This window comes from Botrytis byssoidea (assembly GCF_014898295.1).
Source record: "Botrytis byssoidea strain MUCL 94 chromosome Unknown BBYS_001, whole genome shotgun sequence".
Lineage (NCBI taxonomy): Eukaryota > Fungi > Ascomycota > Leotiomycetes > Helotiales > Sclerotiniaceae > Botrytis > Botrytis byssoidea.
In genome coordinates, this window is record NW_024065842.1 from 2,390,355 (window position 1) to 2,416,804 (window position 26,450).

A 26,450-nucleotide genomic window follows, 5' to 3' on the forward strand; every position below is an offset into this window, starting at 1 on the left:
CGGGCTACTCGTGTCTATAACCATTCTATATACCTCTTTCTCTCCAGTCTTTGGTGCCCTTTTCTCTGATACTCACACCGAGTCCAATTCTCAAGATCTTTTGTCGCTCTCAGATGTCATCTCAAATGTAGATTTTTCAAGAAGAGATGATTTTTACTAGTATATTCTCTTCCACTGTGTGTTCTCGCTGAAATGAAGACTGATTATGGATCTAGTTCCGTCTCTAAACCTTGTCCGAATGGAGCTTGCTGTGGAGGTGCATTTTAGCCTTTATTCTGCGGCTATGGCAACACATACTGTGGTGATACCTGTGTATCCAACTGCAGTGCTGTGGCAGAATGTGGCAAAGATGCAAAGATAGCTGGGACTACATGTCCATTGAATATCTGTTGTAGTCAGTAAGTTTTAGAATTTCCGGTCGAGTAAATCACATGCTTAACTTTCAAAACAGATATGGTCAGATGGCCGCCGTTTGCATATTTATCAATGTCAAGTACTGACTCTGGTGTCAGGATTTTGCGGTACTTCTTCAGATTTCTGCGATATTTCTTCATGTCAAAGCAACTGTGGTACACCCTTGCTTCCTGATGGAGGAAGTTCATTTGATGTTCGAAATAACGTCATTGGGTATTACGAGTCATGGTAATGTACCTGTGATGTAGTTTTGGTTGTAAGCCCTCACTGACAAATACAGGTCTGCATCCCGTGCCTGTCACCCGTTTCCTCCAAATGCAATTCCAGTCGATGGACTTCGGCGTGTCAATTTTGCCTTTGCCTATATTGACCCGAACACTCTCGAAGTAACAACAATGGACAACACGATCAATGAAGACCTATTTAAGCAAGTCGCAGATGTAAGAAGTTCGACGTCTGGGAATGCTGCCTTGGAAGTATATGTTTCAATCGGGGGTTGGGCTTTTAGCGATGATCAGACTGCTACACAGCCACTATTTCCTAACATTGCTGCGAATGCAGAAAACCGGACACTGTTTGCTCGAAATGTCTTGCAATTTCTAACGACTTATGGGTTCGATGGCGTCGATTTAGACTGGGTAAGATTTGTTCCTTGTTCACAACACTCATAGCTAATTCATGTAGGAATATCCAGGAGCAGAAGATCATGGTGGCAGTGATGCTGATGTGCAAAGCTATCCTCTGCTTGTCAAGCAATTACGAGAAACTTTCGATAATAGCCCAAAAGGAGATAGTCTCGGCATAACCTTTACAATTCCTTCCTCTTACTGGTACCTTCGATGGTTCGATCTTCCGAAAATGTTACCGTATATTACCTCGATTAACATGATGACCTATGATTTACATGGGGTTTGGGATAGTCACAATCACATTGAAAGTAATGTGCAGGCCCACACAAATCTCACGGAGATCAAGCTCGCGATGGAACTTTTATGGAGAAACCATATCCCACCCGAAAAGGTTGTTTTGGGGCTTGAGTTTTATCGCAGAGCTTTCCAACTGTCCAGTACTAACTGCCAGACCCCTGGATGTATGTTTTCTGGTGCATCTGCCAAGGGACCCTGTACTGGAGAGGGAGGAATCTTAGGATATTTTGAGATCCAAGACATTCTCAATGACCCAAATCAGAAAATTGACGTTAAATATAACGAGGCTGCTGCTATCAATTATTTCACTTACAATACCGATCAATGGGTCTCTTATGATAACGAAACAACATTCGCACAAAAAGTTGAATACGCTAACAGCATTGGGTACGTACAAATAAGCTTCAAATTCCTCAGTTGTCAACGATTTTTAACGTATCCACACAGACTTGGAGGGCTTTTGATATGGGCTAGTAAGTATTTGCACTATCCACCCTATAATATATTAACTTTCTATAGTCGACATGGATGACAATAATTTTTCGGCACTCTCTGGATTACTTGGCCGTGACAACCTTGGTTCTATCAGCTCCAAAGCTCTTGAAGACCAGGCTATAGTTGACACTTCAGATTGGGCATCCCAGAACGGCCAGAAATGCTATATGGGTACATGCGGAGGTGGATGTCTTCTTGGAAAGGAGGTCGAGATTAGCCGAGCCAATAGTTGTAAAGGAGGTAAACCAATATGTTGTCCAATTGATGCTGCACCCTCTTGTACTTGGAGAGGGGGAGAGAGTTGACGGAGCTGTCATAGAACTTGCCATACTGGTGAAGTTACTTTGTTCTATGATAAGTAAGTGCAGCTCTTTTATTTAAATTCAATGCCGCTGATACAACCTAGTTATGGAATAGATGGTCCGCAATGCTTCAGTCCGGGGTAAAAGGTGTTTTGCTGTACGACAACGACTTATACAGAGGTAATAAAGTCATGCAAATATGCAAGATGCGGCAAAGATTGTGATACCGGTTATGAATCAGTCGCTAGCAAATATGATCCTTGTAAGTCAACATAGATCTCAATTCTCGGGTCTAGCTTACTAAAATTTTGCAGTGATTTGTGCATTTGATCAGGGAGGTTCAGGACCACAAGACCGAAAGCTTTGCTGTCCGACTAGCCCGAATATTGGCGGATGTCATTGGGTAGGTAAAGGTGGCTGTGACCAGAATAATTGCGATGAGTAAATTTAAACCCCCCCCCCCCCCGTCACACTGAATACAGCTCTAATCACACGTGTAGTAACGATATACAGCTTGACTTAGATGGCTACGGAGATTCTCACAAGCTTTGTTCACTTTCAGGACGTTCCAAATCATTGTGCTGTAATGCTCCGACTAGCGATAGTCCATTTCTCCCCGTGGCACTGGATAGAATATTTCCAACACTACCCGAGAATGTAGATGTACCGAAATGGGACTTGCAAGCCTGGGATTGCCGATGAATATAGGACCCGGTGCAGATGGTGTCAATAATCAAGGATTTGGATTTGTGCTTATTGATGGCCCTAGTAGTGTGGTGACTACTATGAGCAAACGAGATGGCTCGGACTATGTTTTTTTTGGGCTGTCCCGAAGGGAAAAGCCGACAAAAAGCGCGGATTCTCTGTAACTCCAACAGTCACACATCTAACTGTCATGAGTTACTCGAAGGTGGAGTCGATGGAACCATTATCAAGCTACCAGAAAGCTGTGGTCCGGAAACATATGCTGTTGCTCACAGTCTGTCCTTATCGGATAACCAGGAGCTTCCTTTGATCCATACAGGCGCAGCCAACCGGACCGTATCAGATCTGGAAATCAGCTATGACTTTGGTCTTGTTAAAAGGGACGCTGGGGATGTCTATATACGTATTGACTACAGCAATCTCGAAAGTTATTGGAACGCGGGCGTCAACAGTGCTGGCGAGTCGAGAAAAAGATCTACTGATGACATTTCGAAGAGATTTTTTGGTACAAATGCAACATCATGGAAATCTAGTAGGTTAATTATCGTTTCCACTTACAATAGTTCAAAATGCTAATGATCTTAGGATTTGATGATGTTCGAAGTGAAGCATCAGGTGACCTTGACCACACACTTTTCGCTAAAGCCTTCACATCTCCACTATACAGTAGCAGTAAGAGCTATGAAGGTGAGGATGACAACTATGCCTCCATTGGTTTCAGTGGAAATGTCTCATCAAAAGCCAGATTTGGCTACAGTTTTGTTGGTACCATTGTCCCGTTCAATATTGTACAGGCCTATGGTTTCTCAGAGAGCGAGATTGAAGTAATAGCTATGCTTGACATCCAAGTATACGGTGGACTGAAGCTTCCTAATACCCGAGCAAACGTTTTCCCTAGTCCAGTGACCTCCAAGGAATTCAGCGTACCCGGCCTCATTCACATAAAGCCCAGTCTGCAGATTGTCGCAACATTAAATGCTAATATTGAGGTGGCAGCCGACTTTGAGGTATTCTTTAATACATCCACACCGATACCAATCACGCAATACTATCCTTCCTCTTTGGGGACTGCTAATGGTAGCTCTGAAATGCATGCTATGATATTAGGCGATGGATTCTCGGATTCAACGGCTGGCACGGCTAGGTTTGGATTTATGCCTACTATGCAACTGGACATTACAATCGATTCATACAGCACGGGTAAAGTAGAGATACATGAAACAATTAGTGCATTTCACGATGCCTTTGTGGCCATTACATCTGACGACAAGAACTGCCCTTCCTTACAAGCAGGTATTAGCGGTGCTCAGATTAGCCTCGAAAGTGTTGCAGGTTCTTTCACGCCCTGGAGTGGTGATGACACCTCTCAGCAAATATTGAGCCACATAAAGTCTTCTGATCTGCCGACGATATGTCCTAGATCTTTCTCTGGAAGATCCATGATTTCGGGGGATCTCCCTAATGTCGTGATAAATTACCCCGCTCCTTATGTTTTTGGCAATTATTATCTCATCACATGTGCTGTGGGGCTGGGTGCAGGAGATTATTTATTTATTGGACCTCAATCTGGAGATCCAGAGTTCTGTTCCACTTCCCCTGAAATGTTTCCATATTCCGGGATCTTCGACATCGATGGCTCAGAACTAGAATATGAAGACCCCGAAGGTATTGGGCCAGCCCCGGGCATTATTAGCCTAGGGTTCCGATCTGTTGAGGAGAGAACCGCTTGGCGTATGTTTCCAGCCTTTGCTATTGGCTTTAAAAAAGCGGCAGTAAAGTCTGTATCGTATCCCAACTGGCAACGATTACTCAAGTACACCGCGTTCGTATACCGCAATTACGGGCAAGACTTCTCTAAAGCTGCGACACAATGTGCAGTGCCAATTTTGCTTAATAATTTACCACATACCGCAGAAACAGTTGTTGAGCATGTATTCGAACAACAAGTACTGGCCAAGTTCATCTTTACGGCATCGGGCAACATTAAGGAATTCCCTTCTGGTTTGATACCTACTCGTGCTATAATCCCAACCGCTGCATGGGATGCATTTGCAACGATACAGGTCAAAAGTGCTATCACGGGCGAAATGGGAACAATGATGCAGCATTTGTTCTCAGCTCTCGGTTCCTATCGATATCCTGGCGCTCTGAGCTTAGTCCATAGAGACCTGAATGCGTTATAAGGGCAATTACACCGAACAAATGTCCTGGAGTTTATAGGCAAGGAGAAGTGAAAAACACTAAATACATCGCAACAGTTCAAAAATTTGATCAGGTTTATGGCGACCTACGAATACATGAACTTTCCAGACAACGAGGCCATATTAAGAACAGTTTATCTGGTCCTCCTTGAGGAGTTGATAAACTGGGAAAAGAATCTTGCTATGGCCGAGGGTATTTCGCAATGGTTTATAGAATTTGTGGACGATTTTCACAAGACTATGGATCTGAAAGCGAAAAGCTTTGTTATGGATAAGACAACAGGGATCATTTAGAAAGCTGGCGGGCTCACTAGATCAGCGCAGATTCAGGAAGTAGCTGAGGAGATACAGGCCCAGATCCCAAGCACACTGAGAAGTTCATGGATGGATTCTATAGGCCAGGGGCCAGGTGCTGATCTTTTCTTAGGTCAAGTACCACAGGCCGGATCTACATGAAGACTAGCGAATAGAAAAAGTAGATAGAAGTATTGGGTACTTAAGTAAATCTTTACTTAGATAGACGCTAATCTGAAGCACGATATTCTTGACATCAAAGCTGGCATCTGGCCAAATAGCCAGTTTTCCCTTGATTTCCCAGTCGTTATGAACTCGCGATTTTGCTAACGAGCACCTAACAGAACACGCGAATGTTATTCTGTCATTAATTCAAGCAATGAGATCCGCTTCGTTTTCTCTTGATGAGGATCTAAACAATATGAGCATTCTTTTGTAACCCAAGAGCACTTCAGAATTCCATTAGGAAAATTGGCATGAGAAATAGGCCACCTTCACAATGCTACCCATTAATATACTGGTGACCTACCCAATACATGATCCATCGGCGACGCTCTTATCAGAAGATTGCCATGATACCCCAAAGGAAACACGTCTCTCTGATTATGTGTAGTCCATTAAGAGCGAACCTCTCACTAAACCCTTTGCTTCTCTTCATTTCACCTCCTTAGTACAAAATTGACCGCGCAAGTTTGTTATGACGAAGATAACACAGATAATTGATGATCTTGGTGAGATCACCACGTGAGAGCGTGAGATGAATAAGAAGAGCTTGAGAAATATTCGAGCCGAAGTCCCTAATATAATGAGTAGTCATTGATTGTATAGCCCGCCGGGAAGTTGGAAACCAAGTCGGCTTAATGTCCCTTATCTTGGAGCAATGAGGTAGGTTCTGATTCAACGGTTGACGATCAATAAAACATTGTACTCATAAGGCAATTTTGGTTGTTATTGAATGTGAAAACATTTGTATGTATCAAATGAAACTGGTCTACCTAGTAGTAATAAATTGACGTGGACGTCTCTTTAGGTTCGTTTGTGTCTTCACATGATCCAGCGAACCGTTCTGTTGCTAAATTACCCCCAGATCTATCTAGCCCGATGCAATATCGCACCCAGGACAAGTCGGGCAATATCCATCAAAATCTCGGTACCGGTGAAAGAGGTGAGGAGGGTCGGACATTTCTTCTCCGATTTGTTGATCGCCTACCAGTATTAATCTTGGCAACGAACACAAAATCAACGTACAATCTGTGCCAGCTTTCGCCAGCCAATACGCGGCAATTACTAAATCTTTTCCACCTTATTCTGGATGTATCTAGTACGCCGACACTTATCTGAAGCTTGGTTTAGCATTTGATCTTTGTGACAACTTTAATCTTATGCTTCAACTGAGTGAGTGGGACCAAAGGGTTTCTTCGGTTCAAGAGGTGGAAGTATGGATCCGAATATGAGAATGAGAAATCCTTGACTTGCCATTGGAATTTCAGAATGAATGAACTAGCGAAATCTGTGTGTAGTACAGCAAGTTACTCCATATGGCAAATATTCAACTTGGGATACAATTAGTCGAACAACCGAAGGCTCTGGGGGAAGGATTGCATATATCAATACTTGGGTCGGCTAGTACCAATTTCTCAACATGTGGCGCAAACAGACGGTTTCGGATCAATCTGTGTTACGATATGTGACCATCAAGCAAAACCCGTCCACTTGGCAATCACCGCAATATCCATTGTCGGGACCGAATGCAAAGACTGAGGCATTATTCTAATTTATTGGTGTTCAGCTCCTTCATGTACTCAATTTTTAGTATCAAATGTAGAAATACCCAACTGCGCCGTCGTCATAAGCGACCAATCATTTCGCGTCTGACGGCCCGCCGCCCAAGATATGAGATGAACTTCGGGACCGACAAGATGTCGATATGCAACAGATCTTTCGAAAGAAATGTCCATTGGCTGACATTGGTGCTATATCTATTGCTTTGCGAAGCACATGTGATTCTAGATACTTCTTTTGACTCGGGCAACCAAATGATAGTATATGGAGCTTACCCTTATCATGGAAGTCAAAGGGGAATGCTTGTCGCCAGTGTTGACAGCATTCTAAATGCAGCCTCTGATGGTTCATCCTACATTTTCTTCACAATCATAAGATATGTGAAGTTTCTGGCTCTGGTTTTAATCTCGTTGTTTCTTATTTCGTCAAGCCTATACACCTTTCATACTGTTGCACAAATGCTGGATAGGGGGCTTAACGATATTCGCCCACCTTTGACATTGAACATCATGTTCCTGGATACTCATAACACAATACAAACACGACAATACACAGGATACGTCTTTGCAAGCTTAGCGATGCGGCAGTAAGAAGTTTTCTACGCCGTGATTCTTTGTGCCACTGATGTTAAAACTCGGACTCCGAGGCTTCGGACGCATACTTTATGTGATATAAAGTCTTACAAAGCATATCATCAAGTCATTTGAGTTTTTGAACTTCAGTCAGTTTTCTCATACCTCATTATTGAATCTAGCTTTGACGCTCCTCGTTCTCGTTCTGTCTTGCTTTCAGCCTCTTCTCTCACAATAATGCTATACCACCAACTACCGCAAGTAGCAATCGTTGGTGCATGGACTGATGCGAAATTTGATTCAGCATTGTTCCTTCAGTTTCCGTCCATACACCATATGAATCCTTACATTAATTCATTACAGATCAAACAATGGGACTCTCAATTCTGAAGCCATACCATTGCTAAATGAAATTAACTACAAATGTTGAGGCTTGAGGAGCGCTCCGGCAGTCTATGCTCCCAATGTTGTAGCGAGCCGGTATTCTTTTCAATCTTCGTTAATGAAAATTTTATCTCTACAGTCTACAAAAGCAGCATACATGCTCCCCCCACGTGGTTCGGACATACCGGCAAACAGAATACTCCGACTCGGTGTTAGCATGCGGCAGATCTAGAAACAACTTTCCATCCAGAGGTGGACGCACACAGGGACTCCTTATCTCACATTCCTCTTAGCTGAAATCACTCAACTCCTGCAACAATCCAACTTTATTACAAAAGTTTATGGCCAGTTTATGGCCAATACCATCATTCATTCCCCAAGCAATTCTAAGCACGGCATTTTTGATGTAAAAAAAACTGCAATAGTCTACAACTATCGTTTAGACCCCTATTTACTCTGTCTTTAGCCTTATCCCCGTCTCCTTTTCTATTGCTTGGCGTTACTCAAAACCACTTCACCACCCGAAGGGGGGAAAAAAGCAAAAAGAATACATACAACAGTGGGGATTCGCTGGTGGTCACCCACCCAACTACTAATCCACCGATCTGAAGCTTGTGTATGGCAGAGCGGACGGGATGCCCAATTCTCTTCAGTCTATGGTCGTATGTAACAGAATTTTATGTATTTGCAAACTAATACTAAAGCTGAATTGAATCTCATCAGCATTTATCAATGGACCCTTGATCTGGTCACTCACCTTATACATCTTTCTCATGTCTTCCTCCAAATCTTTGGTATGAGCATACTGTATAGTAAGATCCCCATCCGAATCCTCCTATTCACTGAGCACCTTATCGAATGACGGCTTTTTATACTTCACGCTTGTCAAATCGCCTCGTCTTCAGTTGTGATAACTATTAATGAGATCTTTGATTGTAGGTCAAATCAATTCTACATGTTTTTTAATTTCATAGCCAAGATATCTGATTCGTCGTCAATGCATGAGAAAGTTGCCCTCATGCTCATCAATGGTACTCAAAAGGTCTGACATACCTTATGGTTTCAAGATGGGGGTCTGACCTATTCCCTCAAAGCTTCGCCGCGCGCCTGTTTCTCGACAATTTGCTGAAGTACTCTATGGGTGGATTTTCCAACAATTAGAATGGACTTCTCAGTACTGTGTGGAGCTGTATCAAGTTTCGAACGCATAGATTTGCAAACGTTGGCTTCTAATGCTCTTTCCTTGTGCTCTGACAAAATATTTAGGCCGTCGATCATCCTGACCACTAATTGCTTAGCATTGAAGAGAAACTCTTGACCGACTTCTTCAATGACTTTGCTCGATCTGAGCTGCATTGACAAAGCTTTTTCCTGAGCGAGAGGCCATGCGTATACCACCCGCTGAGAGACATCAAACTCTGATTCTACTTCACTCCAGGTGCTTAATTGCATATATGCACAGCCAAGCGCATCTTCTTTAAACAGTACAAGAGACCCAGCGTGCGAGCAAAGGCGTATCACCAGCTTTCGTGATATAGTTATTTTCTTCTATCGAGAAGGGAATGAACTACGCGCCGACACCATTCTAGTAGTTTCCCTCACGCCAAAGCTTTCTACAACACCTCTGGTGCCTCTTAGCTCTTCATACAGAGCTTAAGCCATGAGTCATGAGGACGAGGTCATATCTGACGTCTTTGATAGGTTCAGCGCCGGACCTGGAGACGATTGCCTTTTAATGTTGCGCCAATGACAGTACTGACTCTGACAGTTACCACTGTAAGAATGCAGTATTATCGAAAATCTATCCTCGCATATGTGAAGAGGTCATCCATTCCACGTATATCATTTTGAAACCCTATACCAATTCCCAATCAAAATTTACCTTGTACTGACCTACCATCCATGTCGAGAAAGCTTCAGATCCACGAAGAAGGATCTTGAGCATTCATACAGCTGAACACTCCAGATACGTTCACAACTGCAGCTCCGCGTCAATATCGGGACACTTCTTGTCAACTCGAGCATGGCTCCCTCCTCAATACACCGTTTTTCTGGCAGTTCATATTGTGAAAGATACCCATTTTAGGGCGGGAAAGATGAGAGGGGAATGGGATAGCCGAATGTCGATTTTCGAATCTACCGGCTGTGTTTTCAGCTACTCTTCACGGTGTCCTTATGATTGGCTGTGCTCAGTTTTTACTGCCAAAAGAGATTACATTCATATCTCTGCAACGTAAAATGCCAATTAGGATAAGTTGAGCGATAACTCCAAGGCCAATCTTCTCAAACTAGAGAGGCACGAGGACTAGTTTGAGAGTATCCTGGCATACACAATTCGTGGAACGGCATCATGGGGCATTTGAAAGCCTACAGAGTTCCAACCATATGGAGAAGCATCGCATAATGACAGTTCTCAATGTACAACCAAACCTATTGTGAAAAGGTTGTTTGTTCCATTTTCCCATCGATACAATACCGATGTGCCAGTGGCTATCTGATCATTTCAAGGCTGACTGGGTAGCTTTGATTACAATCAAGATTTCAAGGCCGACAAAACCACAGCTAAATCCAGAACTACTATTTGAAGTGCGGAAAAACTAGAAATCATCGGATACGGTAAATATCAATCAATGCGTAGGTGATTGCTTCCTTCGAATTCCCCCAGCCAATTTCGAGACGATATGTCATAGATAGCCGTAGAGCTCGCTCATGCAGGGATCTGTATTAGAAGGCTCCAAAGAACAAGGTCAATGGTGTATACATAACACTCATGTTAAGGCAAAAGAAAATTGTATGAAGCTCTATTTTTTGGCCAATATCTGTTTGATAAATTCCTCCCATCACCATAGGAAACTGAAACATGCACACACCTATATATATAAAGGGAAAATAAGTACATAGGGTATCAATTCTTATACCCATCGACTATCCGAATTAAAGAGAAAAGAAAGCCTTGAGTATATTAGAAATGGTGTAATATGCATGCTCCTGCACACATTCCAAAGCATAGCAAAGGGTCCGACTGTATTAAACCCGGTACCACCCCCTTTCCACAGCGAGTCAAGCGATCGAAGTATTGATGCGTTAATCTGTACATGAATTCTTGACCGTCCGTCTCAACATCATCTCGTAATGGAGAGGGCTTTCACGTAAATTGCAAATGCGATTATCCTAGCATTTTTTTCGTCAACATCGTATCGTACAGGAATAATTAAAAGAAGAGCTGGAATCTCCATATTATACATAGCTGATTCGAATATAGTTAATTATGATGGAATTATTTTATGTCGATCCTGTTGTTCCTGTATATCCGATGATTTCTCGGTCGTCGTCAACTAATCTTCCGTATCTGGACAGATATTAATACTATACTGGAATAGAAACGTAGGCAAGAGCGGAACTTACTCAAGCATTAATCTGAAAAACCATACTTCTAGGTCTTCGTTTCTGAGCACATGATCTGCCCAATCTCTTCCCTGCAGGGCAATTCGTTCTGCTTCTTTCTTCCCAACGTCTTCTCCTGCAAACCATCGTACTGCCTCAACCCATTCATCGCCTCTTAAGCTTAAAGGTATATAATGCACCCAAGGCTTGAGCCATTCCTCATGCCATTCTCTGAAGACAGCCATTTTATACACCAGACTTTTGCTCTTCAAAAAAGCGTAAAATCGACCACTGAAAGCATTTCCATCCATATCAAGCAGATACTTATACTTCCATGCATCTTGTTGCTTCGCTGCCTCCTTAACATCAAAGAAATTCTTTTGGGCTTCGCAATCCCCAGGATCGCATTGCCCAACGTGGGAGAAGAAGATGTCAAAAATCTCTTTATAATCACTTCGTGGTACACTCTTCACCTGCCAATCTTCCTTTGTCTCTTCGCCTCGATTGACCAAGATCTTTGCTTGATCGCCAGCGTTGACTTTTTGTACTACTTTTTGCCTATGTTGCCGTCTCCAGCCACCATCTCGACTAAAGCCTCCGGTTGTCGAACCTCTCCAATATATTTTGTCTTTCTTATCCTTCCATTCCTTGTCTTCGGCTTCCTCATATGGTACTTTGCCATACCAGTACCAAGGAGATGGATACAATATATCGGAGAACGATGAGATCTTTGATTGAGAGAAAATCGGGAATAAGTCATGCACGATATTAAAGGCGTTGGGACGATCGAAAAATCCGAAGGATTCGCTAAAAGAGGGCGATTGGCAAATATCTGAGAACGCAGTTTGGTTATACACGAATCCCAGCTCCGTCACGGCATAACTGCCGTAATTGTCCTCTTTTAGTCCATCGTTGAGACTCCTCGCAGCACTATCTGGAGGGCAAGACATTCTTGAATGGGTCCACGTTGGCTGATGAGAAAAAACGTTGAATCGTGTAGTCTTCACTTCGGGTACTCGCAGGCCGTCACTAGCGACATCAATCGGTCTAGGCGACCATGAGTTTCTGGGTGCTTCGACAGAATTCGCATTCGGCATATTCTGATCTTTTGCAACATGTACTAGCCGGGCTAAATCTTCATATGGCACAACCACACGAGGTTCATCGTGAATGTTGAAGCAAAGATCCATGTCAGGGAGGTACTTCAGAAATGGCTTCATCATTCCTACCGTAGCGTCTTGTTGCCATTGGTTCCCTCCCTCAATCTTTGTAACCTTCCCTCCTCTAATTAACAATCCTATGAGATTGTTAGGAAAACCCAATGCCTCTCGTGCTCTTCCTCTGATTGTTTCCGGTTTCAAACCCCAAAACGGCGTTAAGGAAGTATGTATGTTGTCATATTCGTCGATCAGTTTTACACCTTTTGACTTCGCGAAATTATACCATTTGTCGAAATTAGGGGGCGGAGGTATTCCATATCGTTTTCTATATTCTGCCACTGCCTCCTCCAATGTCTTCGATTGTTTCGCATTTGTATTCTCGAATGCTTGCTCATTATCCTTGATTAATTGATAAATTGGATGCGAAGGACCAATATGATATGAAGCTTCCTGCGGTTTCTTGACATCATCAATGGAAGTAGATATTCGATTGGGTATGCTTGGCTGTTTCGGTTTCTGATTAGAGGATGGGAAAGAAGTTGAATGGTATGGAAAAGGCGCTCGCAGGTAGAATATCGAGAATGTAGCCAAGGTAAGAATGCTAATCAGCAGTAGAAATTGGCGAGACTTCATTTTCCGCCGCGTCTTCATTATCATTGCGCTGAGAGAAGGTCTTCTTGTCTCATCATGTCCATCGAATGGAACAAAGTGCACTTGCTCAGCGCGATGTTGAAATGCCGCACTTGAGCTCCTACGACGAGTTTGTCCAGCCATAGTAACTGTTGGGCCAGAAGCAGACTCTTTGTACTCTTTACTGCGACTTCCGGGTGCTCGTGAGACCCCCTTGTTCTTTGGATAATTGTTATTTATCCTTGCACAACGAATGCGGCCTTCCTGCCGACGAGACGCGCATATGAGTGGAGTGGATAAAGTCGTACACGAATATGATTAAAACAAAAGGGAAATACAGTATTAAATGTAACTGTTTGTCGCGTGCGTGTGGGTAGCGGCGACGAATTGGAATTTTCGCAAGATGTTTTTCTCTTCTTTGGCTGAATCGAATTGCTGGTGATTTACGAGTATTTTCTTATAATACTTTCGTCCTAAAGTTGCTGGTTGTAGTGGGGAGGGATCCTTCCGATGTTCTGGCCACAACCACAATGCTACCATATGAACCACACCTAGGTACTCGAAGCTCCCACTACCTAGTAGATAAATAACCCCGAGCCAATGTTCCATTCTTCAATTTCTTGGGAAAAGTTATGTTAATTTCGCCACATTATACAGTCCATAGTACTCCTTTTTCGTGTTATGAACGATTGTGCAAAAAGGAGTTGTGTCTGAGATTCTGAGCGAATCCGGTCCAACAAAAACTCGCTCATTATCGGAATTGAAACCTTGGAAGTATTTTGTTGTGGTTCTACCAGGAGTCAAGGACGTTCGAAATCAGGTATAATGCATTTTGTGATGTAGTAAAGTAGGCCTTGATACGGCGTAAAGCATTCCTTCATTCACTTTTTATGTCTCGATGTATTTTCCAAGAATTTGTATGTATGCATAGGTAGATAAGAATATCTTCGGTGTTTAAGCCCAAAAAAGCTTAGGATATAAGGTAATATTAATGTTTACGCCACGAACATGCATCTTGGGTCTACACATTCAGGAGTCTCGTAGATGGATGCTAAAACATATCATATTTGCTTAATGCTGACGTAACATAACATATGGGTAAACTACCACAAGCTTACAGTAGCGCTATACGCGCGCCTTAAATTATACCGCCTGAATTGCCTGTTGCTTGATCGAACGGAGTAACTTCGCCAATGTGAAGTGTCGTTTGTGTAAATCAAGCTAGAACATCGTTAAAACAAATGAACATCACTTTGCACGACTGGAGAACAAAATTTATAAATCATGAGATTAAATTGACTTTTGGTGATAGACCTATCTATTCTTCAAATGAAGAATTCGAACCATGCACAAAGCAAGAACGAAATGGGTATATTCAGCGACCTGTTCTAGATATTACTCCAACCCCGGAAGCTGGGTCCCCTAGATGGCTACATTTCTCATATGATTTGTATTCCTTTATTGGTATTTTGCGTCTAGTAGAAGAAACCGAGGACCTTTCCGGCAACGTGCTTGCGTCTAGCCTCTTCGTGGTCCATGATACCAGCGGAGGTGGTGAGGACGATGTGTCCGAATTGACGGGATGGCAAAAGCTTGACAACCCACTTCTCGAAGTCCTCAATCTTGACGTTGTATCTTGGGGAGATAACACCGGTCTTGTTAAGACTGTATCGTACAATTAGTAATGTGCTTTCAATAGTATGGTGGAAGTTGTTGCTTACCGGCCGTTCAATTGAACAACGACCTTTCCGGAACGGTGGTCATCAACCTCCTCGAATTCTCCGATGTAGCCTAAAGAGAGACATTAGTATGTTGCGAAAGATTAAACATATAACTTCATAAATAATAATCAGAGAACGTGTAAGATCCGCGCAGTTTGATATATCGGCAACTTAAAGGACTTTGATCGTGTGGAGTTGAGATCATTATCTAGTTATCATGCCGAATGAAGGAATAGAAAGAAACATTTGTCGACATACCGTGCTTTTGCATGACACCGAGGAACTTGACGATGACCTTGGAGGATGGGCGGATGAGAACTTGACGCTTTCCGGCCTTCTCAGCGTTGTTGATGGCGTTGAGCGCATCGTTGAGGACTGAAGTCTTAACCATTTTGACGGATAGAGATTCTCAAATAATCTGCTTGATCAAAGATGAGGTATCTGCAGGGTCGATATGTTAGCCTTCAAGATTTCTCAAGCATAAAGAGTGCCCTCATGATTGACAAGAGGGTTCTAAAGCTCGTGTCGAATGATAGAGTGAGTAGTGTCAATATCTTTCAGCTGCTATGGATTCATGGTGATAAACAAAATAGGCCGAAGCTTATCGATTATCGAAACCAAAGAATACCACAATTACAGCAGAGTAGATGATCGATTTGCTCCTCTTTGTCAATCATGAAGGACTTTATGAAAAAAAAAAGCCATCGTAGCAGTATTTACACACCTCGTTATAGAATGGGCGTTGAAGTTGTCGTGAGATGGGATTCGGAATAAATTTCAAGATTATGAGATTTTCAATCAAAATTTACTATGGAGAATTTTAAAATTCATTGTGGGAACTTTTCGTGATTACCTAATTGGTCGCCTGTGCTAGGGTCTCGCTAAACGCAGAATAATTACAACACAAGATTCTGAAGCTAATTTTCTCCATACATTAAAATACAAATATATCAACATACTCTTCGAGGACCTAAAGATATCATCACAATCAAGATGGTAAGTTGGTTTTTTTGTTATTTTTTTGTCGAAAACGTCCATCGATTGTCTGCGCCATTGGCGCAATGAAGTCGCATATTTGGGATATATCCCCCACCAAAATACGAAATTCAATGAGATGGGTTTTTACAAATAATCGTCGCTAACAATCATCCTCTCATAGTCTGACGTAGAAGAGCCAACCTCCCCAATTGTCGCCGAGGCCGATGAGGTCGAAGTTTCCGGAGATGCATCCAAGGGACAAATGTCCGTTATCGACGCATTGAAGGGTGTCCTCAAGCTCGCACTTATGCACGATGGTCTCGCCAGAGGTCTCCGTGAAGCCTCCAAGGCTCTCGACCGTCGCCAAGCACACATGTGTGTTCTCAACGAGGCATGTGAGGAGGAAGCATACAAGAAGTTGGTCGTTGCTCTCTGCTCCGAGCACAAGATCCCCTTGATCAAGGTTCCAGACGGAAAGCAATTGGGCGAGTGGGCTGGTTTGTGTAAGTATATCTGGTACATTATTACCTGGGGCTATAACTGACAGATTTTTAGGTGTTTTGGACCGTGAGGGTAACGCACGCAAGGTCGTCAACTGCTCCTGCGTTGTCGTTAAGGATTGGGGTGAGGAGTCTCAAGAGCGCACCATGCTCCTCAACTACTTTCAAACCGAGCAATAAATACGCCACGGAAATGGAGTTTCTACAGCGGACATGCATTGTATCATTCTGGTTTACACACACATAGCGTGGATTACTGGTGGCAATGACATTGGCTATGGAGCATCAAAATTTCGTCCCTTTTCGCACAGTGAACGCACGTGAACATGCATCTTCAATGGCCAATTCTATAACCTTCCATTGGTCGCGCCGCATCTTTTGACCTGTGCTTCTGCCATTTGTGGAGAAATCGTATTAATTCTAATCAAGTCAGGTTCTCAGCCCTATCCATGGGCTCATCTAGAACCTTTTTATGCACTCCATGCAGAAAACGCAAACAACGCCCGACACCCTTCAGCTAGTAATTTCATCAAACCCTTAAAATGCACATCCCATCCTACCAAAGTCTTTCTCGTCCTTGAATCAGCTTCCAATATTTATTTCTCGCTCCATTAGATTCTTCTTGCCTACTTCCTCCCTTCAACCATAAGAATATGATAGCCAAACCCTGTCTTCACTTCTCTATACTTTGGCTTCGCCGTAGTACTGGCTTCCATTTCAAAAGCCACTTTTTCAAACTCAGCATCTAAATCTCCCCTCCCCTTCCATCCCAATGCACCTCCTAGGATAAAACTCCTTGTCAGCTTCGATTACTGAATTTCTCCCCCACTCGAAGGAAATAGTTACAAAAGTGACCTAGCAAACAAGAAAAAAAGCTTACCGGCTCTCGCCTTATCTTCAGACATCTCCCGAGCCACACTATCAAAGCTTGCGCCCGCCTCTAATTTTTGGAGAGCTTCCGTCATTTTACTATGTTTGGAACACTATTATACGTATGCATATCAATATCTCATCCGCTGATCATTTCCAATCACAAAGGAAGGATGTAAAGATCAGGTGACGCACGAGTATATGTCGAACATTAATCTGCTGGGCTCCTTTCACTTTTGTTTCTTTCGCATCGCCCGTGTCGTTTGCCTTTCCCTTTCCTCCTTTCCCGGCGGCTTTCTTGGCTGGTGGCATGTTGATAGTTTGAGCGATGTAGGATACCGAATTTTTGTTTCGTTGCGTTGAAGAGCTGGTTGTCTGAATCTGGATGTTGTCAGCGGAGCGTGACTTTTTGATATCATCAATCTAGGCTAACCGAATGTGAATGGAGGGGCATTTGATATGCTTGCTAGGACCTCGGAAAGAATGTCCGATGATGTGATCAAAAGTTTGACTTTACTTACAATTTTCTTTGAAGAATGTTTTTTGTATATTTTACTTTATTCGTACATACAATCATTTAGTCGTTTATATAGAATATTATTTTATTTGTTTCATGTATTTATAATTGTACAAACAATTTTCTCTCCTTTCAATACCTTCACGCTTGCTTGTATCATATTCATATATAGATTTCATATATTTCGACCAAAAGATTTCCTTTCCAAGAGAATCGCCTATCCTGCCCGAAATTACGTTCAATATTTCACTACACACCCCAAATGACTCCATCTATAGCTCTCGATGCTACTGGCGCATGCTCAATCTCTCTCTCATCCAACAAAACCTCCTCGCCCCCCGACTCCTTCCATCAACTCGTCGCAGACCTCTCTCAAATTCTCGGGCCATCCTCCGGTCTCACATCCGCGGACGTAGATGTGCAGCAGCTTCGCTCCCTAATGGAGTGTTACATCTCCAACGAAGACGAGTGGCGAAAATACGCATTTGCAGATTTAAGCAGAGGCTACACGAGAAATTTGGTAGATGAAGGGAACGGGAAGAGTAATTTAGTACTGGACTCCTACCCCTCCTTGCTTCACTCTCGATACTGCCGAACTAACCATCAATCTCTCTCTAGTTAATTCTGGTCTGGAGTCCAGGAAAAGGCTCACCCCTACACGATCACGCAGATGCACATTGTCTCATGAAAGTGCTCTCGGGAACTCTCTCGGAAACCCAATATACATTCCCATCCACCTCGACCTCCACCTCCTCCACAATTTCCCCATCGGCGCCCCAGGCTTTCAACACTCCCCCCACAATAATCAAAACTACAACCTACACCACGAACCAAGTAACCTACATGTCCGATGATCTTGGCCTCCACAGAATATCCAATCCCGATCTCGAGAACGTGGCTGTGAGTTTACATCTATACACGCCTCCGAATGCGGCGCGAGAGGGCTGTCATATTTTTGATGAGAAAACGGGAAGGAAAAGTCATGTTACACAGTCCAACTTCTACTCGGTGTTTGGTCAAAGGGTCGGCGGACAGGTATAATTTATATTGTATGATTGTTTTGAAGATTTGGAGATAGATGAGATGTAGACTTTGTTTTGTATTTCGTCAAATATTTAGAGATGAGAGGAGATGTAGATGCTAATTTGAGCCGTACGGTATCTAGAAATTGGGATGGAACATACGATACCCCATTTGGTGTCTTTGGATATTGTTCTAGGTCTTTTCAGATGTTAACCACGCAACATGGCAATACAATGCCTATCTTAGAGAATTGGGCATTATGTGTCAGACGCTCCAGGTCTCTACAGACCGTTACAACGATTCTTGGCTTGGGTTTGGTTATGCAATGTTAAATTGTATGATCGAGCTGTCAAAATCACACCCATTTTGATATATGGAATAAGTCATTTAAATGATAATGGACACTCACACCTCATTATGGTATTGAGGCATGACAAGCAACTGCAAGATAGGAACGAGGGGTATGAATCATTATTCACGTCAAATTTTTTATCAATGCACTGTTTCATGAATTTCATTCTTAACATGTGTACTTTTATTCATGCCTCATTCAAAGACATAGAGTCTATCTACCAACAAGTCATTGCTTAGTATTTGTAAGTCCATGACTTTAATATGCGTCATAGAATAAATTTATCTATTCGATAAGCAACAAATCATACCAGATTTGACCACGGGAAATTTTGCCACAAACTCCAACCTTAAAATATGTAACAATCGCTTCAACACAAGTGAAACAACTATCTCCCTGAAGAGAAGTCGGGTTGGTAGACCTGGACGCCTCCTTGCTGCATCAACTCCCGAAGAGCCATTGTAGCATACATACTTGAGCCGAGACCAAATTTGACAATAACTGCGAGTCGAGCAGGCTTTGCTTCTTCTGCAACTGCCTCGACAACTGGTAAGTTTGCCATTTCAGTGTCAGTGGACGTTGGCTGAGGTAATTCGGATGATTTGGTGTCTTCTTTGATCTCAGTAGAAACTACAGCGGAATCGCCGTCACTCTTATCCTCAACCTCCACAACTTTGATGACTACTTGATCTCTCTTGTTTTCGCCAACAGGCCCCTTCGAGATCTCATCAGCAGATCTCTTGAGACCAGCCGAGACTTCAAGTTTGACGCCTCCATCTTGAGTCTCAGTGTCATCATCAGATTCGTCTAGTGGAGTTTCAGTGACCTGGACCTTCGACTTGCTCTTGATGTCTGCCACTCTGTCATTCAAGCTGTTTGCTTCGATGGGCTCGTTCTTCGAACCGAGAGTTTGTTGAGTTCTAACTCCAGTACGACGACCCTCATCGTCCACAGAAGTTTGGATAAATGTCTCTTGATAGATTGGCTGCTTGATAGCATCCACATCGACAGGCTTCAGTTTTTCTACCTCCCATGCTTCAGCTGCAGCTTTGTCTTCTTCGGCAAGTTTGTTGGGTAGTGCTTTCCAAGCATTATGCTGAGCACTACCACCATAGACAACATGGTTTTGGCGACCTTGCTCTGCGGCATCAGCCATGTGACGAGCACGTTCACCTTGTTGTCTTCCACCTCGGTTGTACTGAGCGCCATTATCTCGATGTCCGTTCTCCTGTCGATTGTCATTCTGATGGCGGTTATTCTCTTGGAAGTTTGCATAGCCATGTGGGTCGCCTTCTCTCCTAGCGTAGACGTGTGTTGTTTGAATATGGGAAGGCTCATGATCTTGAGGATTGTTCTTCTCAATAATCTCCAAGTCAGTCTCGACTAACTGTTCGGTTTCATCGTGATAAGTTCTGACTTCGAAACTCATGCCCTCCTTGACTCGGCCAATAAAGTGTCTGTAGCTACCACTAAGACTGAAGTCCTTGATCTTTCGACGCATATCCGCAGGATCCAGACCACCACCCTGCTCGCTAGCCATGAACTCCTTGTAAAAGTCTCCAATTTCGTTATTGGGGTATTCAATGTCATAGCCTGGCATAGGAAGGACAATGTCGAATATGGTGAAGGTTCCGCTGTCAGCTTCTTTGGCCGAAAGGCAGCGTGCACGCTGGAACACCTCATCTGAAGTAAGTGCGGCGTCCCCTCCAGATGCGTGAATCACAATTTCTCCATTTTCATCAACTTCATCTTTTTGTTCCGGAGCTTTGCTCTCTATCAGAACAAGATCACCCTCAATAACCTTATCTCCATAACGTTCCCATCTTCTGGAGGCTACAATATTCCAAATGAAAGATTGGTATCCATGCACATACATAGTACGGAGATGGCGTGAAATGGAGAGTATAGCACCCGCATAGTCGTTACGCTTGCGCTCAGAAGACATGTGTTGAATGATAGCTCGCTCTGCAGAAAATCTTGGTGGAAGCGAGTCCCTGCCACCGGAGTTCCTGCCGGTTTCCCGAAATTTATGGATAGCAAGGGCACGCGCCATATCATCTCTACCAATGGTGCTGCTATCTTGGCCTGACTGGGCTGCTGCAAGTGCATCCTCGTTAAACGCGAGCAAAGAATCGACGGCACCCTTGAAGTTACCTTTCAAAATCAGTTTGCCGATTTCATGTGTACCGATTGCGAAGGTACCAAAACGTTGCAAGCCAAAGTAATTGAGAAAACCGCGGGTTTGCAGGTGTTTAATAGCATCACCAACTACTTTTTCTGCCGATTGAACCTTTGCAGCATCGTCCATATTACTACCGTCTCCGAAATGGCAATCGCGCAGTGTAATGGTAAAAAAGTTGCCCTCGAGATCGCCTAGTCTGAGTGGATACTTTTCATACTTAAAGTCGCCAACTCTGCACCGATTTCTTAACGTCTTGTTGAGCTCAGCCATGCTTGTGAGATGGTGTCGAAAAGCACTGACACGCTGCGAGGTGGCTGCACGGCGATCTTTGGTACCTGCGTAGGCAAAGTCTTTGGGCCCAGTCCTAGTCAACTTAGCCAACAAGTTAATAGTCTCCATGGTGTCCTTGTTCTCCTTGTAAAGCGTGAAGTGAAGATATTCCCCACCAAGTTCTTCCCATCCAATTTTTCCCTTTGGTTTGGGCTGGCCATTTGGCTGACCCCGAAAGTTGCCACGACCGGCATTATTTTGGCCTCTACCGCGCTGATTTTGTCCTCTGCCACGTTGTTGCTGCTGCGGAGCAGCCGCGAAGATACTGATGGAATTATCATCTAAAGCCTCAGTCTCCAGACGCGACTCAAAACGCGCACGCACAAAGCCATGAATGCGTCCACGGCGGGGTCTATCGTCGATTGGTTCCGACTTTAGAGAGCCAAATGTAGCAGCTTTGGCATTGGGCTTCTGCTGTACTTTTTTGTCCAACTCGATTATCTGGAGTGCCAGAGCGTCGCCAAAGTATTCAACAAGAATTTCCATATCGTTGGGTCGAATTTCTTTGATACCGACGACATTTGGCTCTTCAGCCGATGGCTGTGCAGTAACATCACCACTGACTGTAGGAACAGAAGTGCTTGGAGCCGCAGAATCACTGTTGTTTGTGACATCTGCGAGAGCCACAATTTCAGCTGTAGCAGACCCAGTAGAAGTAGGTTGTACAGATCCAGTCTGACCCGAACCTCCTGCTGTTGGTTGGTTCTCTTTACCAATCTCTGTTGAAACGGCAATGGCATTTGCTGCATTCTATTTGCAACCATTAGTTTCACTTTTTGCTAGAAAAGGGTAGATTCATCGAAGATATATTTTGGGGTAATAACTCACTCCACGCTGGTTGCTCTGGGGAGCTTTAATATCTCTAAGGTGGACCACCTCGCCTCCCAAGGAAATTTCGTTGACCAGGAAATCCGTATATCTAATGCACCATAATTAACTAGAGTTCAAACTGAAGATAAAGTTACAATATTAATATGATCGTATAGCCATACTGGCAATAACTACAATCCCGTTGACCGCAAGGAAAAGCGAAATAAAAGTAATTGGGCATCTCCAACGGATTCCGAAAGGTACACGCCATACTTGTGGAAGGGTACATAATCGAATTGTGAAAGCAATCATCTTGAACCGCAGTGACAAACAACGCATCAGATCGGGGGGAGGAAAGACAAACAAACATACCTCTGCTTCAATATACCTTGAAATCCAGGGTTCTTCTTGTTGACGTAATGAAGAATTCCAGATCGAACTTCTTGAGCATGTTCAGGTCGGGAAGATAATGGAACTTCAGGAACCAAACTTTGGCCTGGAGGGTCAATCTCCATCTTGTCGCTTGAATTTGCGTTTGAATTTGAACTGGTTGCGATATTCAATTGAGGAGAAGAAGTTGTAGAGATTGGGGTAGCTAAAGAAGAATCGAGCTTCTGCCTCTTGCGAGGTGACGAACCTTGTTCGTTGCTTTCTAAGCTAGCCATATTTGTCGATAAAATTCACTTGCTAGTCTAAGATCTCGAACTGGAAAGAACCTCGAATTATCAAATTGGGAAGGTTCCGACGGGAAGGTGAGGTCAGAAGTGAAGACTGAAAATGAATTGAGATTTTCCTCCAGGTATATTTGCACGTGATTTCGTCTCGCACTAACTACGGCAACCAGCCAATCCCGTAACTTATGCAGGCTTGTATGAGAGTAAAGATGCCAAAATTGATCACCCTAATAAGTTCTGTAATAAGTTCTGTGATAAATCAACTACAAATAAATTTATGAGGATTAGCAGAATTGAACAAATTCTTAAATAATCCACAGTCATTGTACTGTTCAATCTTTTGATTCTCTGAATCGAAATGGAACAATTGGGTCATTGAAAAGTTTCGCCAGCGATCAATTCCAATCCTTTTTTCTTTTATGTGTAGTTAGGTCAAGATCAAATACAGTCAAGTGCTCTTTCAATGTCCGAGATGATTTTATTGTCTGAATGCAAATTCTACCTGAGTAGGTGAGATTAAAAAGCTGTTGGAATCACTATCACAGAGAACCATCATATCTATCTTGATTCGTCAATTCGTTATATCATATTATGTATCATACTTCGTTGTAATCGTAGAGGGGTTCACTCCTTCCTCCGGTCTCCTCCAACATCCATCCTTATCATGTTCATCACGACATCGTTTTGACTCTCTGCGTTGTGTGTATCCTCAAACTAAGCATACTTAAGATGGTGTGGTTGGTTATGCTTCGAATGATAGTGGAAGCGGAAATGCATTCTCAAGTCTGTGAGTCGTACAATCTAGCAATTTGTATGCAGGCTGGTCGTAAGACTTCAATTTCGACACAAAAGCCTTTCGAGCCGCTTCCTTTTTACCTTCCGAGGACTTGTATTCTTTGTAAGCAGCTTCACCTTCGCGTGCCTTGATATCATTCTCAATCATCTTCTTATAAATCAAGAAGTTGTCCATCTGCCACGGAGTTGGAATCACATCCAGGTCTTCCATTGTGTTTTGTCCTGAGAGCTCCACTAGAGTTATAGTGTTACGATAGATGTCAGGTCCCGCCGACAGTTTCAAGAGGACTTGGCCCCAACTTTCGATCTTATAGCTATATAAGTTAGTATACATGAATATAATCTTTAAATCTATGAAACTACTCACAGGCCGTCATACCGAACACCGAGTCTGGGTGCCCTTTCACTTTTCAATTTGTAGCCCCGCAGAAGTCTGATGACATTCCCGACACACATGAGCCGACGAGCGTGATATGCGGAGACTCTCGATTCGATGACGTGCACCCATTGTCTCTTTCCAGACCCTTTAATTTCGAACCCAGAAAGCATGGAAAATGCAACTGGTTTACCATTCACTCCCCAAGTAAACCCGTCCTTTGCATCAGGCACGATCCCATCCCGAACAGCACAATGGGTGTTAAGAAACCAACTACTCATTGTCTGGTTAGCATTTGTACAATGAGAGGTATCTGTGTATTGAGAATAACTTGTTCTTTGAGAAGTATTTGTTCTTTAAAATGCTTTTATAAACTGAAAGCCTCTTATAACTTAAGAGACTTTTATATACTGAAAAGCTTTCGAACATTGAGGGGTTTTTGTACAATGAGAGGCTCTTGTGAAATGAGAGACTTTTAGACATTGAGAGGCATTGGAATATTGAGAAGTTTTCGAAATTTGAGAAGTTCTTGTGCAATGAGAGACCTTTCTACATTGAGATGCTTTGGAACATTGAGAAATTTGTGTGCAATGAGAGGCTCTTGTGAAATGAGAAAATTTTGTACACTGAAAAGTTTTTGTGCACTGAAAGGCATTGACAGGCATGGGGAACTTTCAACTTACGCTCCTGGCTCGAAATTCTCATTAGCTTCCTTCTCCGAAAATGTTGCGGCCCTTCTTATTTTCCACGTAGGACCATACAATTCGGATATCTTAGCAGTGGTCTGTAGCTCAATATCCCGAAGACAGCCAGATTCCTTCATGAACCTCAATCGCTCATCATCCATAGTATGGAATCTGTCCCCGAAAGTTTCAATCCACTTTTCGCGAAGCTTTTGTGCTTTTCTCATAATCTGTCTGAATGAAGCTCCCTGGCTGAGAAAATTGTTCCTCACGTGTTGCAAAATCTCGTCGACTATCTTGTCCAGCCGGGCATAAGTGATAACCTCGAATTCGAGAGACGGTCCTTCATCGAGGAGGTCATCGATCAGACTCTCCAGCGTGCGTATCTCGTTAATTGGAAATACCGGCTTTCTCAATTCCTTGCGTATGAAGTCTGACTTTGCAAGGCGATAGTCGTCTCCGTCGTCCCGTGGAGGATTCGACAACACTGATATTTTCGAAACACCGCACAAAAGAGACTGGCCTGAATCCGAATATGTTGGAGATAATGGCATCAAATTGAAAGGAGAGGTTACGAATTGATGGAGCGGAGCTACCATAATATCAGCACGATATTCCACCTAAAAGTTGAAAAATATTTCTGTATTTTTTATCTTACACATATGAATTCCTGCTGGAACTTGTCTCGATGAAATCTCCTTTCCTGACTTCGAAAGCTGAACAAGACCATAAGTTTCATCATCTCTTTCCCGAGTACCATCAAGGCCATCGAAAGCCAAGGTCTGCATCACCGTCATCGAGTTTTCGGTGTCGATTTCCTGTATCATGTCTAGATATATCGGTACCTTCGGCAACGTGGGCACCGTGTAATCTGAGAGGGCTTCACTCATCTTAATTGGTATGTTTCCACACTCCTCGGATAACACATGGAAAGCGTTGCAGGATTGACAAATATCGATCAAGTCTATTCTGGAGTCCTTGCGACAGGCAAATGTTTCGATGGAACCTGCATGATCGCGACTTCTCAGAAATGGCGAATGAATGGTATGTGAATCCATGATAGGCAGCTTCAGAAGACAGTCACTTCCTCTTGAGATTGTGTCAGTGTGATTCAAATTTCACCCCGCGTGACAAGTCAAGTTGATATGACGTTCAATTGGGAATATTCTCGGACACAATGCCGGGGTTCACATTTTCTTCCACATTTGAAACGCCATTGAATAAACATGTTTCTTTCCAAAATTTGTTGATAGATTATTAAATATTTGTGTTGCTAGGATATTGAAAGAAAAGACCAAATGAAGAGATTAGCATCAAAGTACATGTATAACTCAATCTTTTCCTCAGCTGAATGATAATCTTATGAGCAGACAGAACACTTATACGTTCA

At 43.1% G+C, this 26,450-nt stretch overlaps 10 protein-coding genes across 10 annotated transcripts; 4 read left to right on the forward strand and 6 right to left on the reverse strand.

Moving 5' to 3' along the window:
* Nucleotides 1–192: 192 nt before the first annotated feature.
* Nucleotides 193–2,140, forward strand: EAE97_000712 (uncharacterized protein; the record flags this gene model as incomplete). Its single annotated transcript, XM_038871222.1, has 6 exons — nucleotides 193–256; nucleotides 513–642; nucleotides 695–1,052; nucleotides 1,099–1,727; nucleotides 1,788–1,813; nucleotides 1,860–2,140. 6 exons carry the CDS (start codon nucleotides 193–195, stop codon nucleotides 2,138–2,140), a joined length of 1,488 nt encoding a protein of 495 aa, XP_038738583.1.
* Nucleotides 2,141–2,935: 795 nt separating this feature from the next.
* EAE97_000713 (uncharacterized protein) lies at nucleotides 2,936–5,025 on the forward strand (the record flags this gene model as incomplete). Its single annotated transcript, XM_038871223.1, has 2 exons — nucleotides 2,936–3,374; nucleotides 3,428–5,025. The coding sequence occupies 2 exons, from the start codon at nucleotides 2,936–2,938 to the stop codon at nucleotides 5,023–5,025; spliced, it is 2,037 nt and encodes a 678-aa protein (XP_038738584.1).
* A 4,130-nt stretch (nucleotides 5,026–9,155) lies between these two features.
* On the reverse strand, nucleotides 9,156–9,431 carry EAE97_000714 (uncharacterized protein; the record flags this gene model as incomplete). The annotated part of the gene is made up of 1 exon (XM_038871224.1): nucleotides 9,156–9,431. The coding sequence occupies one exon, from the start codon at nucleotides 9,429–9,431 to the stop codon at nucleotides 9,156–9,158; it is 276 nt and encodes a 91-aa protein (XP_038738585.1).
* Nucleotides 9,432–11,357: 1,926 nt separating this feature from the next.
* EAE97_000715 (uncharacterized protein) lies at nucleotides 11,358–13,393 on the reverse strand (the record flags this gene model as incomplete). The annotated part of the gene is made up of 2 exons (XM_038871225.1): nucleotides 11,358–11,424; nucleotides 11,481–13,393. 2 exons carry the CDS (start codon nucleotides 13,391–13,393, stop codon nucleotides 11,358–11,360), a joined length of 1,980 nt encoding a protein of 659 aa, XP_038738586.1.
* A 1,130-nt stretch (nucleotides 13,394–14,523) lies between these two features.
* EAE97_000716 (uncharacterized protein) lies at nucleotides 14,524–15,774 on the reverse strand. The gene is made up of 4 exons (XM_038871226.1): nucleotides 15,695–15,774; nucleotides 15,229–15,411; nucleotides 14,971–15,040; nucleotides 14,524–14,914 (listed from the first exon to the last, which is right to left on the reverse strand). Exons 2-4 carry the CDS (start codon nucleotides 15,359–15,361, stop codon nucleotides 14,725–14,727), a joined length of 393 nt encoding a protein of 130 aa, XP_038738587.1. The 5' UTR covers nucleotides 15,362–15,411; nucleotides 15,695–15,774; the 3' UTR covers nucleotides 14,524–14,724.
* Nucleotides 15,775–15,963: 189 nt separating this feature from the next.
* On the forward strand, nucleotides 15,964–16,822 carry EAE97_000717 (uncharacterized protein; the record flags this gene model as incomplete). The annotated part of the gene is made up of 3 exons (XM_038871227.1): nucleotides 15,964–15,966; nucleotides 16,130–16,451; nucleotides 16,504–16,822. The coding sequence occupies 3 exons, from the start codon at nucleotides 15,964–15,966 to the stop codon at nucleotides 16,626–16,628; spliced, it is 450 nt and encodes a 149-aa protein (XP_038738588.1). The 3' UTR covers nucleotides 16,629–16,822.
* A 252-nt stretch (nucleotides 16,823–17,074) lies between these two features.
* EAE97_000718 (uncharacterized protein) lies at nucleotides 17,075–17,630 on the reverse strand (the record flags this gene model as incomplete). The annotated part of the gene is made up of 3 exons (XM_038871228.1): nucleotides 17,075–17,229; nucleotides 17,329–17,431; nucleotides 17,514–17,630. 3 exons carry the CDS (start codon nucleotides 17,628–17,630, stop codon nucleotides 17,075–17,077), a joined length of 375 nt encoding a protein of 124 aa, XP_038738589.1.
* Nucleotides 17,631–17,779: 149 nt separating this feature from the next.
* On the forward strand, nucleotides 17,780–19,402 carry EAE97_000719 (uncharacterized protein). The gene is made up of 2 exons (XM_038871229.1): nucleotides 17,780–18,385; nucleotides 18,454–19,402. Exons 1-2 carry the CDS (start codon nucleotides 18,098–18,100, stop codon nucleotides 18,874–18,876), a joined length of 711 nt encoding a protein of 236 aa, XP_038738590.1. The 5' UTR covers nucleotides 17,780–18,097; the 3' UTR covers nucleotides 18,877–19,402.
* A 196-nt stretch (nucleotides 19,403–19,598) lies between these two features.
* Nucleotides 19,599–23,197, reverse strand: EAE97_000720 (uncharacterized protein; the record flags this gene model as incomplete). Its single annotated transcript, XM_038871230.1, has 3 exons — nucleotides 19,599–22,472; nucleotides 22,551–22,641; nucleotides 22,905–23,197. 3 exons carry the CDS (start codon nucleotides 23,195–23,197, stop codon nucleotides 19,599–19,601), a joined length of 3,258 nt encoding a protein of 1,085 aa, XP_038738591.1.
* Nucleotides 23,198–23,948: 751 nt separating this feature from the next.
* EAE97_000721 (uncharacterized protein) lies at nucleotides 23,949–25,950 on the reverse strand (the record flags this gene model as incomplete). Its single annotated transcript, XM_038871231.1, has 4 exons — nucleotides 23,949–24,315; nucleotides 24,369–24,650; nucleotides 25,061–25,652; nucleotides 25,719–25,950. 4 exons carry the CDS (start codon nucleotides 25,948–25,950, stop codon nucleotides 23,949–23,951), a joined length of 1,473 nt encoding a protein of 490 aa, XP_038738592.1.
* Between the last annotated feature and the right edge of the window lie 500 nt (nucleotides 25,951–26,450).

Coding starts and splice junctions, on each gene's coding strand:
- EAE97_000716 (XM_038871226.1), bottom strand. CDS start 15,361: ATGGTTAAGACTTCAGTCCTCAACGATGCGCTCAACGCCATCAACAAC. Junction 15,041..15,228: donor CGGTGTCATGCAAAAGCACG/GTATGTCGACAA, acceptor GTCTCTCTTTAG/GCTACATCGGAGAATTCGAG. Junction 14,915..14,970: donor GTTGTTCAATTGAACGGCCG/GTAAGCAACAAC, acceptor TGTACGATACAG/TCTTAACAAGACCGGTGTTA.
- EAE97_000719 (XM_038871229.1), top strand. CDS start 18,098: ATGACTCCATCTATAGCTCTCGATGCTACTGGCGCATGCTCAATCTCT. Junction 18,386..18,453: donor GGAACGGGAAGAGTAATTTA/GTACTGGACTCC, acceptor ATCTCTCTCTAG/TTAATTCTGGTCTGGAGTCC.